The 11,517-nt window shown below is 54.2% G+C and overlaps 4 protein-coding genes across 4 annotated transcripts; 3 read left to right on the forward strand and 1 right to left on the reverse strand.

The window, feature by feature from the left end:
• The first annotated feature begins 940 nt into the window (after positions 1-940).
• Positions 941-2,745, forward strand: EV422DRAFT_514991 (uncharacterized protein). The gene is made up of 2 exons (XM_053069289.1): positions 941-1,123; positions 1,194-2,745. The coding sequence occupies exon 2, from the start codon at positions 1,211-1,213 to the stop codon at positions 2,432-2,434; it is 1,224 nt and encodes a 407-aa protein (XP_052929477.1). The 5' UTR covers positions 941-1,123; positions 1,194-1,210; the 3' UTR covers positions 2,435-2,745.
• EV422DRAFT_514993 (uncharacterized protein) lies at positions 2,746-5,463 on the reverse strand. Its single transcript, XM_053069290.1, has 2 exons — positions 4,879-5,463; positions 2,746-4,809 (listed from the first exon to the last, which is right to left on the reverse strand). The coding sequence occupies exons 1-2, from the start codon at positions 5,195-5,197 to the stop codon at positions 3,035-3,037; spliced, it is 2,094 nt and encodes a 697-aa protein (XP_052929478.1). The 5' UTR covers positions 5,198-5,463; the 3' UTR covers positions 2,746-3,034.
• Positions 5,464-7,352: 1,889 nt separating this feature from the next.
• On the forward strand, positions 7,353-9,145 carry EV422DRAFT_150006 (translocation protein Sec62-domain-containing protein). Its single transcript, XM_053064875.1, has 4 exons — positions 7,353-7,739; positions 7,805-7,922; positions 8,054-8,570; positions 8,646-9,145. Exons 1-4 carry the CDS (start codon positions 7,731-7,733, stop codon positions 8,743-8,745), a joined length of 744 nt encoding a protein of 247 aa, XP_052929479.1. The 5' UTR covers positions 7,353-7,730; the 3' UTR covers positions 8,746-9,145.
• Positions 9,146-9,767: 622 nt separating this feature from the next.
• Positions 9,768-10,932, forward strand: EV422DRAFT_491734 (uncharacterized protein; the record flags this gene model as incomplete). The annotated part of the gene is made up of 5 exons (XM_053067560.1): positions 9,768-9,911; positions 10,020-10,170; positions 10,249-10,430; positions 10,515-10,672; positions 10,752-10,932. The coding sequence occupies 5 exons, from the start codon at positions 9,768-9,770 to the stop codon at positions 10,930-10,932; spliced, it is 816 nt and encodes a 271-aa protein (XP_052929480.1).
• Positions 10,933-11,517: the final 585 nt, after the last annotated feature.

Here is an 11,517-nt window from a genome sequence, read left to right on the forward strand (position 1 = left end):
TTGCCCCTGTCGTCATCACTCTACCGCGCGTGATTTTTCCAAGTCCGCTCCCACCAAAATAATGACAGTTCTCACAAAGTTGCATCAAACAAATAGCCTAGACCCAATCAGCGTTTTCTCCCGAACCAGCATTTACTCATAATGCTCATATCATGGATGATGAAAATACTAGCATACAGTCCAGCGTTCCATCGGGACTTTGAGCCATTAGAATCACTTTGACGGGGGATGGTCAGTCGATTCGGTTTGCATCGCCGCGTATCCATGAGAAACAGCTGCGGAAGTGCTGTATACGGATCCCAGAGCAAAGGCCGCTGGTGGTTCCATATCGCTTCGAGATCTTTGAGATGAGGTGAGGAGATGCATTAACTCCGGGTAATTTTGTGATGGGTTGATGGGATGCGATTTCTTGTCGAGCAGACTGTGTACTCGCTTGAGGTGATTGATTACTCATGGGAGTGCATATCATAGTCGCCCCACGCTCTTTTCCCTCACCAAGTACTTGACACAACACTCTTTGGTCATTCTCCGGCAGAAAAGTGCTGCCACTCCCATTGGGTTGCAGGTGGCGGCAATGGGATTGGGTCCTCCCCACTCCCCTCCCCGGCCCCTCATCAACCTCCTCATCCGATAAAACCTCCTTAAAAGGCCTCGCCGCCCGCGCTCTCCTCGGCGCATTCTTCCTCTGCGGGGTTTCAACCTTGAGCGGGACACGGAGGGTAGTCGATATCAGCAAGTGTTCGTCCGGGAGTTCATCGGCACAGCATATCAGCAATACCCTAACCCTAACCCTAACCCTAACCCATTTTGGGTAACTAACAACAACACGCTCCGCTCGTGGTGGGTGGTACACGGGAGCGAGTCACCTCCGGCGGCCGCAGTGGCAGAACACATCACCGCCCCCCCCCCCCCCCCCCCCTCCCCCCGTCCAGGCCCGCCCGCCTCACTCCCTCAATTTCGAGTCCCCACTATTACTGGAACAATCCGCTCGCTCGCAGCAAAAGTTGCTTCTTTCTCGCCTGCTTGGAAGACACTTCATACGCCAATAGACTCATAAAGATAGTCAGTCGACAGACGCAAAACGACGGAACTTCCCACTTGGGCTTCACTGGGAACGAAAAAAGTGAGACTCTCCGCCATTTCCCTGTTCTCTTATCACAAAGTACTCGGCCTAACCGTTGCTCCAACAGCAGATCGAAAAGAACCAGCAATGAAGTTCTCGTCCGTGGCACTCTGGGCACTGCCCGCCCTGGCCACCGTAACCTCAGTGGTCTCCGGTAACTCTCTTGGTTGTGACATCTCCGACGAAAACTGTGTCGCCGCTTTCGGGAACTTGCATGCGCGACTGGGAAGCGACGGCACTGATGAGTTCGTCAAGGGTGCTAGCCTGAACCGACGGCAGAATCCTCCGACGCCAGTGCCGGATGTGCCCACGCCCGTCGAGGACCCCGTCTCGCCCGTCTCGCCCGTCCCGATTACGACGCCCCGCCCAGTTACGGAACCCGTAGTTACGAACCCTACCATCACGACCTTTTTCGATCCCAGTAGCGCTTTGTTCCCACGTACCACCACAACTCCAACCACTCCTCCATCCACCACTACAACCACCTCAAGCACTTCGCAGCGGGCTACCTCCACTGTGACATCCTCTTCCACGTCGCTTGTCGTCGCTACGTCAACGGACGCCAACGGCCAAACCGTCTATGTTACCAGCACCAAAATAACCATATCCACGAACGCTGTTGCGGACCCCAACGCCACGTCCGGCCAGACAAAGTCAGGTGTGGAGGCGTTCGGGAAAGGGAAGATTGTCGCGATCGCGGTCGGAGGCTCCTTGGCCGTGCTGGCCGCCGCCGTCGCCATCTTTACGTTCAGGAAGTTGGGTCTCAAACCATCGGACAGATTCCGTGACCGTCTGTTCAGGAATGAAACGGCTGGAGCTGGAGCTGGAGCGGGCGCCGCCGCTGCCCCTGCATCAACCACCATCAACAACCACATTAATCTTCCTGTAACCCCGCCACCACCATCGAACCGGTCCAACACACCCAACCCCTCAGGCACTCTGGACAAACCGTACACTGACAGCGGCTCGCGCACGGGCAGCGGTTCCAGCCCCCTGCCCGGCTCCGACGCCATGTCTCAAAGCCGCTACAGCGGAGTTCCCGCCGACCACCGCTTCAGCGGCGTCCCCACTGACCCACGCTTCAGCGGCCTACCCTACGGCGCACAGTACGGCGCGCCAGCCCAAGGCATGACGCACGAGTACGGATACCCCATCCAACCTCACCCACAGGGCCAATACGGTCCGGAGTACGGTCATGAATATGGTCATGAGTATGGCCAGGAGTACGGTCAGAACTACGAGCCTCACCGCCAAGGGGCTCCTGCGCAGGCGTATGGAAATCCACAACATCCTGCACATCACGGCTATTAGACATTCGGCGTACTCGGCTATCCAGTGGTCACTGAACGACATTTTAATATCTAGACACCCTGTTACAGTACATACACTGGTAGTGCTTTACCTGTATTTAGTGAAAGTTTTCGTAGTCGGTGTTTTTGTCTACCTCGCACCGGACTTTTTGTTTTGTACCCCTCCCCTCCCACAAAGTTTCTGATATACATACGTTGTGACATATCTATTTACATAGTTGTCTTCTTACATCACATACATCTCATCCAAGTTACGGTGTAGCCACGTAGCTTCGTTTTTGGGAAAGTGAACCAGTACCGGGTCGATCCATTTGTCTGTACAGTTTTTCCTATTTCCTCGTATCATTACAGGTCTACTATGCGCATTTAAAAGAAAAAAAGGAAGATGGCTAGTCCAGCCGCACAGCTCAGCCTGCGGCAAACTCATATCACACATAGAGAGAGAGTGAGGGATGATGAAGTTGCAGACAACGATGACTTGATGACTATACAGGAGAAAGGGAAAGGGAAAGAAAGCGCTAACGCCAAGTATGTAAAAGAAAAAGAAGGAAAGAGCAACACGCCAAAAGTTCGGTCAACAGCCGGGAAGATTCAGATACGATCACACGTCCTCGCTCTCAAGACTATCCGCCCGCTCGCCCTCCCACCCACACAACGTGCCCACATCGCCGTCCTCACTCTGATACGCGTCTTGCCGAACACGCAGGCATCGGACGGGAAACACGCCCTCAGCGACAATCTGGCGGTGTTTGCGCAGTTTGACCTGTGATCGGGTTGAGGTGGTTGTTATGGATGTTGAGGTGGTGGAGTTGGAGACTGACGAGGCAGTGGGGGTGGGTGACCGTTTGGAGGTGGGATTCGAGGAGACGTCCATGGTGTCGTCCTCATCTTCGGAGCTGTACTCGCTGCCGGGCAGGTCATCGTCGTCGCCACCGGTCAATACGGCACCTTTGCACCATCCGTCTTCCCACACGCGCCACACTGCTACCGTGTCCCCGCAGTGGACGGCAATCTCATCATCGCGCTGCGGGACATAACTCGATAGCGCAGTGTGGGTGTTCAGTCCTTGCGACGAAGTCGTCATCATCGAAGACGTGGATGCGAGGGTGCTCTGGGAGCTGGTGGTGGCTTGACGCAGTGGGGATGGGATGAAGGGCTTGTTCGGGACACAGGAGAAGGGTATACGGCTTGGTTTCAAGACTTGGTGGGGGTATCCTGTGCTGGGCGATTCTGTCCCGGCGACGGCTAGAGAGGCGACAGCTGCCGCCGTGGGTCGTGGCGCTGTTGATGGTTCGGCTGCGGCATTTCCAGTGGCGTCACTAGTTGAAGAAGTGGACGCAGCGGGTCCTTGGAGCTTCTGCCAATGCCGCCGCATCTCCTCCCGTTCGCGCAGATGCTGCATGTATAGTGGATCGTTCCTGAGGCTTTCGGCAGCGGGAGCCAGCACGAGAGGTGGTGGCCCTTGAGCGTCGGCAAAGCTATCCGTTCGCACTCGCGAGAAGGGATTGCTGATGAGTGACCGCACCGGGCTTGTTGCTGACGCTGCTGTTTCTGATCCTTGCCTTATACCGTTCAACGAATCCAGAAGCGAGAACTTGCTCATGCTCTGGACGGGTGGCGTAGGCTTCAGGGGTACGATTGGTGGAACGACCGGAGCAGGAGATGGAGACGCTGCGTTGCTGCTGATGGCCGGGATTGCTGTCCTGACTGGAGCGTCGGGTCTGGCAAAGATGGCCAAGTGAGGCATCGTTGGTCCCGTATCCGGTCGCAGTGATCCTGAGAGTGCCGAGTGGCCCGGCGATGGGGAGGGCCGCACCTGTGCCATCTCGGGATCTACATCGACCTTCTTGTGCGGTTCCTGTTCCGCGTGAACGACGGAGGCATCTTCGATCCGTGAACTGCGCCGTTTGTGGTTGAAGACGTTGCTGACTTTGCTGTTTCTCTTTGAATTCTCCTCGACGAAATGGATCTCACTTAGCATCGGTGGTGTGGAGGACACTGCACTTCGAGGTGATTGCGTACAACCCGGTTCCCGATCGTACGGCTTCCGGGCTCCCAGGAAGCGTCCAGCAGTGCCAGCCTTCCGCCGCCGTTGAGTGACCACGAGAGTCGTGGCTCCAGCAACGATCAAAAGACATGCGATAGTCCCACCCACACCGCCTCCGATCAATTTGGCTTTGGAGAAATCGGGCACTCCAGCGGATTGGGACGATGGATCCTCCGACGGCGACGGTACGATGATTCCACTATCGTTGCTTTTATCCCCGTTGGGCTTGCCATCCTTTCCATCATTCGAGTTGTTGGGCTTGGGCCGTTTCGGTATGGAAGTTGGTTTTGGCGAAAGCTTCCTCGTAGTCGTCGCTTGTAAAGCTTGAGCTGTGACGTTGAGAGACGGGTAAGACTGTATGGTCTTTGCCCAACGGTGAACCACATGCATACACATACCCTTGTTGATGTAAGCCTTCAGCCCACCGCATTTCAGCGAGTCCATCACCTGCAGAGTATCGCATTGACAAGTGAAGCAGAATCCGCTAGACGTCTGGACCGCGTCGCTACATGTCGTTTTCAAGTTCTGCAGACACTTCTTGTTTGCTGTGGAGGCAGCGGCTTTCACTTGACATTGGTTCGTGAGAATTTGGCAGCTGTCTAGTGTATCGTTCGCTAACGGCGCAGCCCCAGCGATCGAGGCAACACAGAGGACGAGGAAAGCCAATAGCAGGAGGGTCGGCGAGAGTACTCCGATGGCTCGTTTCTGGTCAGACATGAGTGCACCGGTTATGAGGTCTGATAAGGTTAACTTTCGAGCGTCGTGAGTTGGTGGGTTTCGGTGGAAACAGGAGTTGTGTAGTCATGCGCCGGAGGACCGCGGTTGCATTGTAACCCAGACCTAGACTGAACCTTCTGGCGCTTCTCGTTGTGTCACAGAGTCGGTGAGAACTTGGAAGTGGAGGAGTTAGTTTTCACATTCTCTCTCCATCGGGGGGGAAATATTCTTTCATACACTTACGCAGAAGAGTCGGCAGAGGTGGCTCGCGCAGTGGGACACTTTACTGCGGCAATTCTTTACACCTTGAAGGAATGCCTGAGGTTGCTGAGGGCTTGCACGTTTTGCTAGACGTCGGATTGGTGCCTCCACCTTCTTGCTGAACGGCACGCGAGACGCCTCCCTCCGAAAGCCAGCCCCCTTTTCTATCCTTGAAAATCCTGGTGGTGTGCCAGTGAGCCCTGATGGTGTTCAGCCCTGCTTGATTGTTGCTCGTGCTGCTCTTGCTCAACAGCACTTGCTCACTGCTGTGCTTGCCACGAGGTGCTTCCCGGTTTTACGAGTACGTAGGGTCGACGTACTGTAGTGGTACGTGGGAGGACTATGATGACAAGGTGACAACGCTGTGGTGTGGGGACGCACGGTGGCCTCTCGCGCTGGATCTGGAGCCTGTCACTGTGATCGTGTGAACCTTCCGTTGCCCTGCGAGTCTCTTGTGCAAGTTGTGAGTCCGTGGGAAAAGGAATAAGCGCGGGGAAGGAGGCCGGCGGTACTTGCGAAATTGCGAATGCCAGGTTGAAAGGCGCGCCGCTGGGCGTACAAGAAACTTCACCGCTGCCCAATCTAGGCCGCTTGGTACATACATACAACTTATGTACAAACCTTACACCTCCAACTCATTCCTCCGACCTCGACTTTGGAAGTTCGAAGAGATGCCTCGTATAGATCATAGATGCTCATAACTCTTTATCATCTCATCAGACTAATCATCTCGCAATCCTTGCTGTCTCCGCTAAAGAAACTGTAAGGAGGGGAGCTTTTGTTGCCCAGCAACCGTGGTCGTTTTAGGGATTTGGCGCCCGGCAAGCTTCATTTGATTTTAGCGGCCTGATCATACCCGCAACATTTCTCACAACAGCCAGCCATGGCAGCAGGCGCTTCCGACCTCTGAAAAAAATCGTGGAAAGGCCCCAACGAAAACGTTGTCCATTCCATTTTGTCTCATGTGGGGGATGGTTGGTTGATGTGCCAACTTGGGCACGCACAAAAAATGCGTGGGGCAATGGTAATAACGTGGAATCTTTTCGTCCCCGTGCTGTACTGTACCTACTATGTATGTACGTAAGCGATGGGGCTACGTCATCAACCTGTTCTCCGACGCGTTTCGCGATTGAAAATTGCAAGCGTGCAAGTCGACCAACGCATGTGACCCTCGCAATGCTTCCAACTACATATGCACATGCTCATCGCCAGTTTTGCTAGGCACAGGATGGTGGCGGAATCGCTCATGTGATGACGCTTCTTCCTCGCACATCTCAGGTTCGCAAAAGGGCTAAGGTTACGGCGCATGTCAATACACGTGCGTGTGGCAGATACCATATCAAGGAATCAAGGATTCGCGAAATTGAACGGAAGATGCCGCTCGGGCACGCAACGCTGCTCAACGATGCAAATGTGACCGCAGTTTCAAATCAGCCTTTCTTCTGTGCTGCACATGCATAAGCAGCGAGAGTCCGGAAGCATTTGCTCTCCTTCGGCTCCCCAGCCAACGTCATTGAAGCTTGGCACAGCGGCGCTTCCTCGGACCGAGACTGCTGCAGGATCGAAGGTGGTTTCACCTTGATCACGACGTGAACCAGCGACTGACTGCCACTTTCTGCTAGTTTTGTGCTTTATGCTTTGTGTGCATTGGTTGTCGATATGTTCCGGTGGTGGGTTACGCGCGCAAAATCCACTAAACTGCACCCTAGCCTCGGAGGGGCCGTCGATGGTCAGATCGTATACTGATGTAGTCTATTCTTGATTGTGTATCGAAAATGGTATAGAAAATGGGGAAGCAGCCGTCGCCTTCGCACTGGTCTTTTCTAAGCCTTTCCGTTGCCGCTTCTCCTCGAGCGTGGACCCTTCATTGCTGCACGGTCACCCACTGCGTACGGTGGTCGAGCTTCAAATTCGCGCAGGAAAGTGGTGAACGGTCTCGCACTCATACTCTAATTGTTAAGTGCCCCAGTTAGGGTTAGGGTTAGGATTAGGGTTCGTTACACCTAGCCCGAAGTCGGGAGCGGAGCGTGTTGTTATGGTAGGTTAGTTACCCACCAAGTTTATGTCGCTTATTATAGTGTTAAGTGGCTGAGAGTGAGTGCGAATAGAAGTGAGTGCGATTATCGGCTCTCGGGCGCCTGGCCGCTGCCTCAAGATCCCGCAACATTAGCGCGGATACATCTATCGAACGACGCTTTTGAAAGGACCGCCGGAAAAGCTAGGGACCCTTCTTGAAGAGCAACGCCGCATACTTCTTTAAAGCACTGCAGTCATGGCACTGGTAACCTTGCCGGCTTGTCATCCTCACTCCTCTCAGACACCAAGCTTAACATGATGACTGTGTAGGATTTGAAAAGCATACCAAAGGAGTTTGTCGCGACCGCCGACTTTCTGCGTAGCGGGGATGCGAAGCTGACGTTGAAACAGGGCACGCTTGATGGGAGGCGGGTGGATTTCTTCAAAGGTATGGGAAGGATATTGGGCGGTCGTGTGAGGAGGAAGGGGTGAAATAGGAGGAAGGGGTAGTGAAGAGGGGTCATCAAGGGCTCGGTGGGTACTGGAACCATTCAACTAATAGACGTCTATCAAATCCAGGCAAACACGCCGTAAACGCCCTTCTCCGCAAACCCTCCCCCAAACGCCCAACCGTAACCTCCCGCCCGACCGCCGAATCCCACCTCTCTGAACTCCACCGCAACGGCCTCTTTATCCAAGTGGACCGCTCCTCCAAACCCACAAAGCCCACCACCCCCGGCGGCGGGCCGCCCCCCATCCCGCTCCAACTCTCCCAGCCGCAAGCACCCTTCTCTCCGGATAATTACTACGCTTGGGTCTACGAGGGGTCGCAGCTCAAGGGCATATTGATTGGAACGGGCGTGTTGGCGGTTACGTTTGCGGGGGTGATGTTCCCGTTGTGGCCGGCGTCGTTGCGTCAGGGGGTGTATTACTTGTCGTTGGGGCTGTTGGGGCTGATGGGGCTGTTTATGGTGTTGGTGCTGTTTAGGATGGTGCTTTGGTTGGTGTTGAAGGCGGGGACGGGGAGGGATGGGTGGTTGTATCCGAATTTGTTTGCGGATGTGGGGGTTGTGGAGAGCTTTACACCGGTTTGGGGGTGAGTTGAGGATTTGGGGGTCTGGCCTCTTCATTTGTACAGTGACATTGACATCTTATCCCTCCACTTTGTCAGCTGGGAAGACGTCAAACCGAAAAAGAAGCGCTCAAAAGCGGTCAAGGAGGCGGTCGGCAGCGACGGGGACGGAGATGGGAATATCGACCATGAGGATTAGATTTCACACATCCCGAAGCCCGCGTTTACCCATCTACGGTCGCTATGTGGGATACATCCCCCCGAAAACGAAACCTCGTGAGAGAGACGTCGTATACGCACGAAAGAAGAAGAAGACTTGGAGGCGTATGGAAGCACGAGTTGGGGGAGTGCTGTGCCGAGAGCAAGAAAAAGGAAGCTCTGCAGGATTCTGGAAGCTCGAGTCGGTGGAGTGTTGTGCCGAGCGACGCGAGCTACTAGTTCTGCGGGTTAGGGTTAGAGTAGAAAAGACCAGTGCGAAGACGACGGCTTCGCACAGTAGCGGTACCCCCGTTTTCTATACCTTTTTCAATGGACGACCATTCTATATACGATCTGACCATCGTCGGCTACTTCCGATCTCGCGCACAACACAACTGTCATAAATCGATTTCCGGTGTCGAACGGCGACCACGCCCACTCTCAGACTCGTTGACAACAGGGGCACATGCAGTGCATCGTTTTAGTAGTTTTAGTCTCTGCGTAGCTTCGGATGTGCTAGAAATCAATCCATGTGGGCTTCCAAGAACTCCGTGCGAACCTACGCGTGAGTCTCCCTTTTGTGGAAAGCCGTTCCTGAGGAATCGCGACGAGGGAGATTGGAGTGGCGGCGCAATCGGGCGATATATCAAGCCCTTCTTGCCCCAACCTCCCGTGCACGGCCTTCCCACGAATCCCACCGACATAGCCTGCTGAATTGAAGTCCAATCCTTCCTTCCACCTCTCGTCCATACCCCACAACCCATTCCTCTCATATTAACCCCCAACCCCCACCCGCCCAAAATGACCTCCAGCCTAGCAAACGTCGAAGAATACTTCCGCATGAACATGGAAAAGAAACTCATGGTGTACGTCCTGCCTTACCCTTACCCTCCCCATCTGCTTTTCACCCCCATCCCCCCATCCCTCACCCACCAACCCCCCTCCCATCCCCGCAGCCGCGCCCCAGAACAAGAGGACCACGACCTAACCCCCGCCACAAAGCTCCTCGAAAAGCGGCGGGAGATGCAAGAGGTCGAAGATGGCCTCACCCACCAGAAGGAAGAGTTCGCCATAAAAATCCAAGGGCTGGCAATGAGGCGCGAGGAGTTGGCGAGGAAGGAGGGGAGGTTGCGGGAGAGTTTGGGAAAGTTTGATAAGTTTCTGAAGGTATGTGTCTGTCGGAGGGGACATACTGCACAGTGTTCTTTGGGGGGAATGCGTGTGTAATGTGGGGATGGGGTTACTGATGAGTGTGATTTTTTTTTTCAATTTCAGGAAAACGACGCAAAAAGAACCCGCGCCCAAAAAAAATCCCTTGACGAACGGAGAGTCCGCGAACAGAAGGAGGACGAGATCACCGTCCTCCGTACCAACATGGCCGAGTTGACCGACGTGCGGGAGAGGCAGGGGCGAAGTGTCGAGACCAGTCAGTAATCACCCTTAACATCACCCCATTCACACTTCCCCGGGGGCTCATCAACCAATTTTTTTCTTGTGATGCTAGATTTGGCATACCAACGTTATCTAGAACTCCTCCTCGAAACCGTCGAGGAGTTCAGCGAAGTCAAGGACATCATCGCGCGGTTCGACACCCTCGCCGCGACCAACAGCGCCCTCCTCGACCGTGCGCGCGAGGCGCAGGAACGCACCGAACGTGACCGCTCCGGGTTTGTTCATAGCACCGAGGTATGGGGTGCTAATGTGACAAAAAAAATGGTAGCTATCCTCGACGGGGGTAATGTTTGAGTGATTGATATTCGGTTTGGGCAGGAAAAGAACACAACAATCCTAAACCAAAACAACGAAATCGCAAAACTCCAATCCAAACTCGAACACCTCCAATCCCGCACAACGAAACTCCAATCCGAATGCGATCAGACTATCAACAACGCCACCCAGAAATCCCTCCTATTAGGCCAGATCAAAATGTACGTCAAAAGGAAAATCATATTTCTCTTGTTATCACACCCCTTGCCAGGGTTGTTGATGTCTGTCGATTTTCAATAGGGCAACGAATAATTTGTTCCAATTGGTGAAGAGCCACGTCAATAACCGGCTCGTGGCAACGGGGAGCACCGTGGTGCAGCTGGAGAAGATCCAGCAGTTTATTTTGGATTTGACGAATATTACGAGTGATATGGGGGGGAGGGGTGGTGGGGGAGGTGGGGGAGGGATGGGTGTTGTGTGAACCCTATTTTTTTATATGGGTGGGAGAGGGGAGGTTGTATATAGCGGGCCGAGAGGGAGGATGGTGGGTGGTAGATGTACATACATATGCAAATGTGATTGTGATTGTGCTCTGGACGAGGAACGTAGTCCTCTAGAGTCTATGGACGAGGAGGAGGTTGCTTAGTATCCCACCTCACCACCCACCGCACCAAGCACCTCCTCTCGACGCCGCATTTGCCGTTCAATTCGGATCGGTGTAACAAATATTTATGGGTTTACGGGTTTCCCTGGACATTACGTTCCTCTAGAGTCTATGGACGAGGAGGAGGTTGCTTAGTAACCTCCGAACGGAGTCCATTTGGCCACGCTTCCCATTGGCCACCATCTACCTACATAACGACACGCTCCGCTCGCTAGATGCCGCTCATATAGGAGTTTCCAGTTGCACGGAGGCTGCCTATTCTCAGGGCGTCAAAAGCGCCGCCCGCCAATTCCGGAAGTTCCGAAAACAGCCTGAAGTTCGGCTGCTGCCGGAAGAAGTAGCGTTGGCCGTTTCCAGGTAGTGGTTTCCGTCTCCTGCGGGAGGAACCAGTGCCTTTACGTG

This window comes from Fimicolochytrium jonesii (genome assembly GCF_025526975.1).
Source record: "Fimicolochytrium jonesii strain JEL569 chromosome Unknown EV422scaffold_2, whole genome shotgun sequence".
Classification (NCBI taxonomy): Eukaryota; Fungi; Chytridiomycota; class Chytridiomycetes; order Spizellomycetales; family Powellomycetaceae; genus Fimicolochytrium; species Fimicolochytrium jonesii.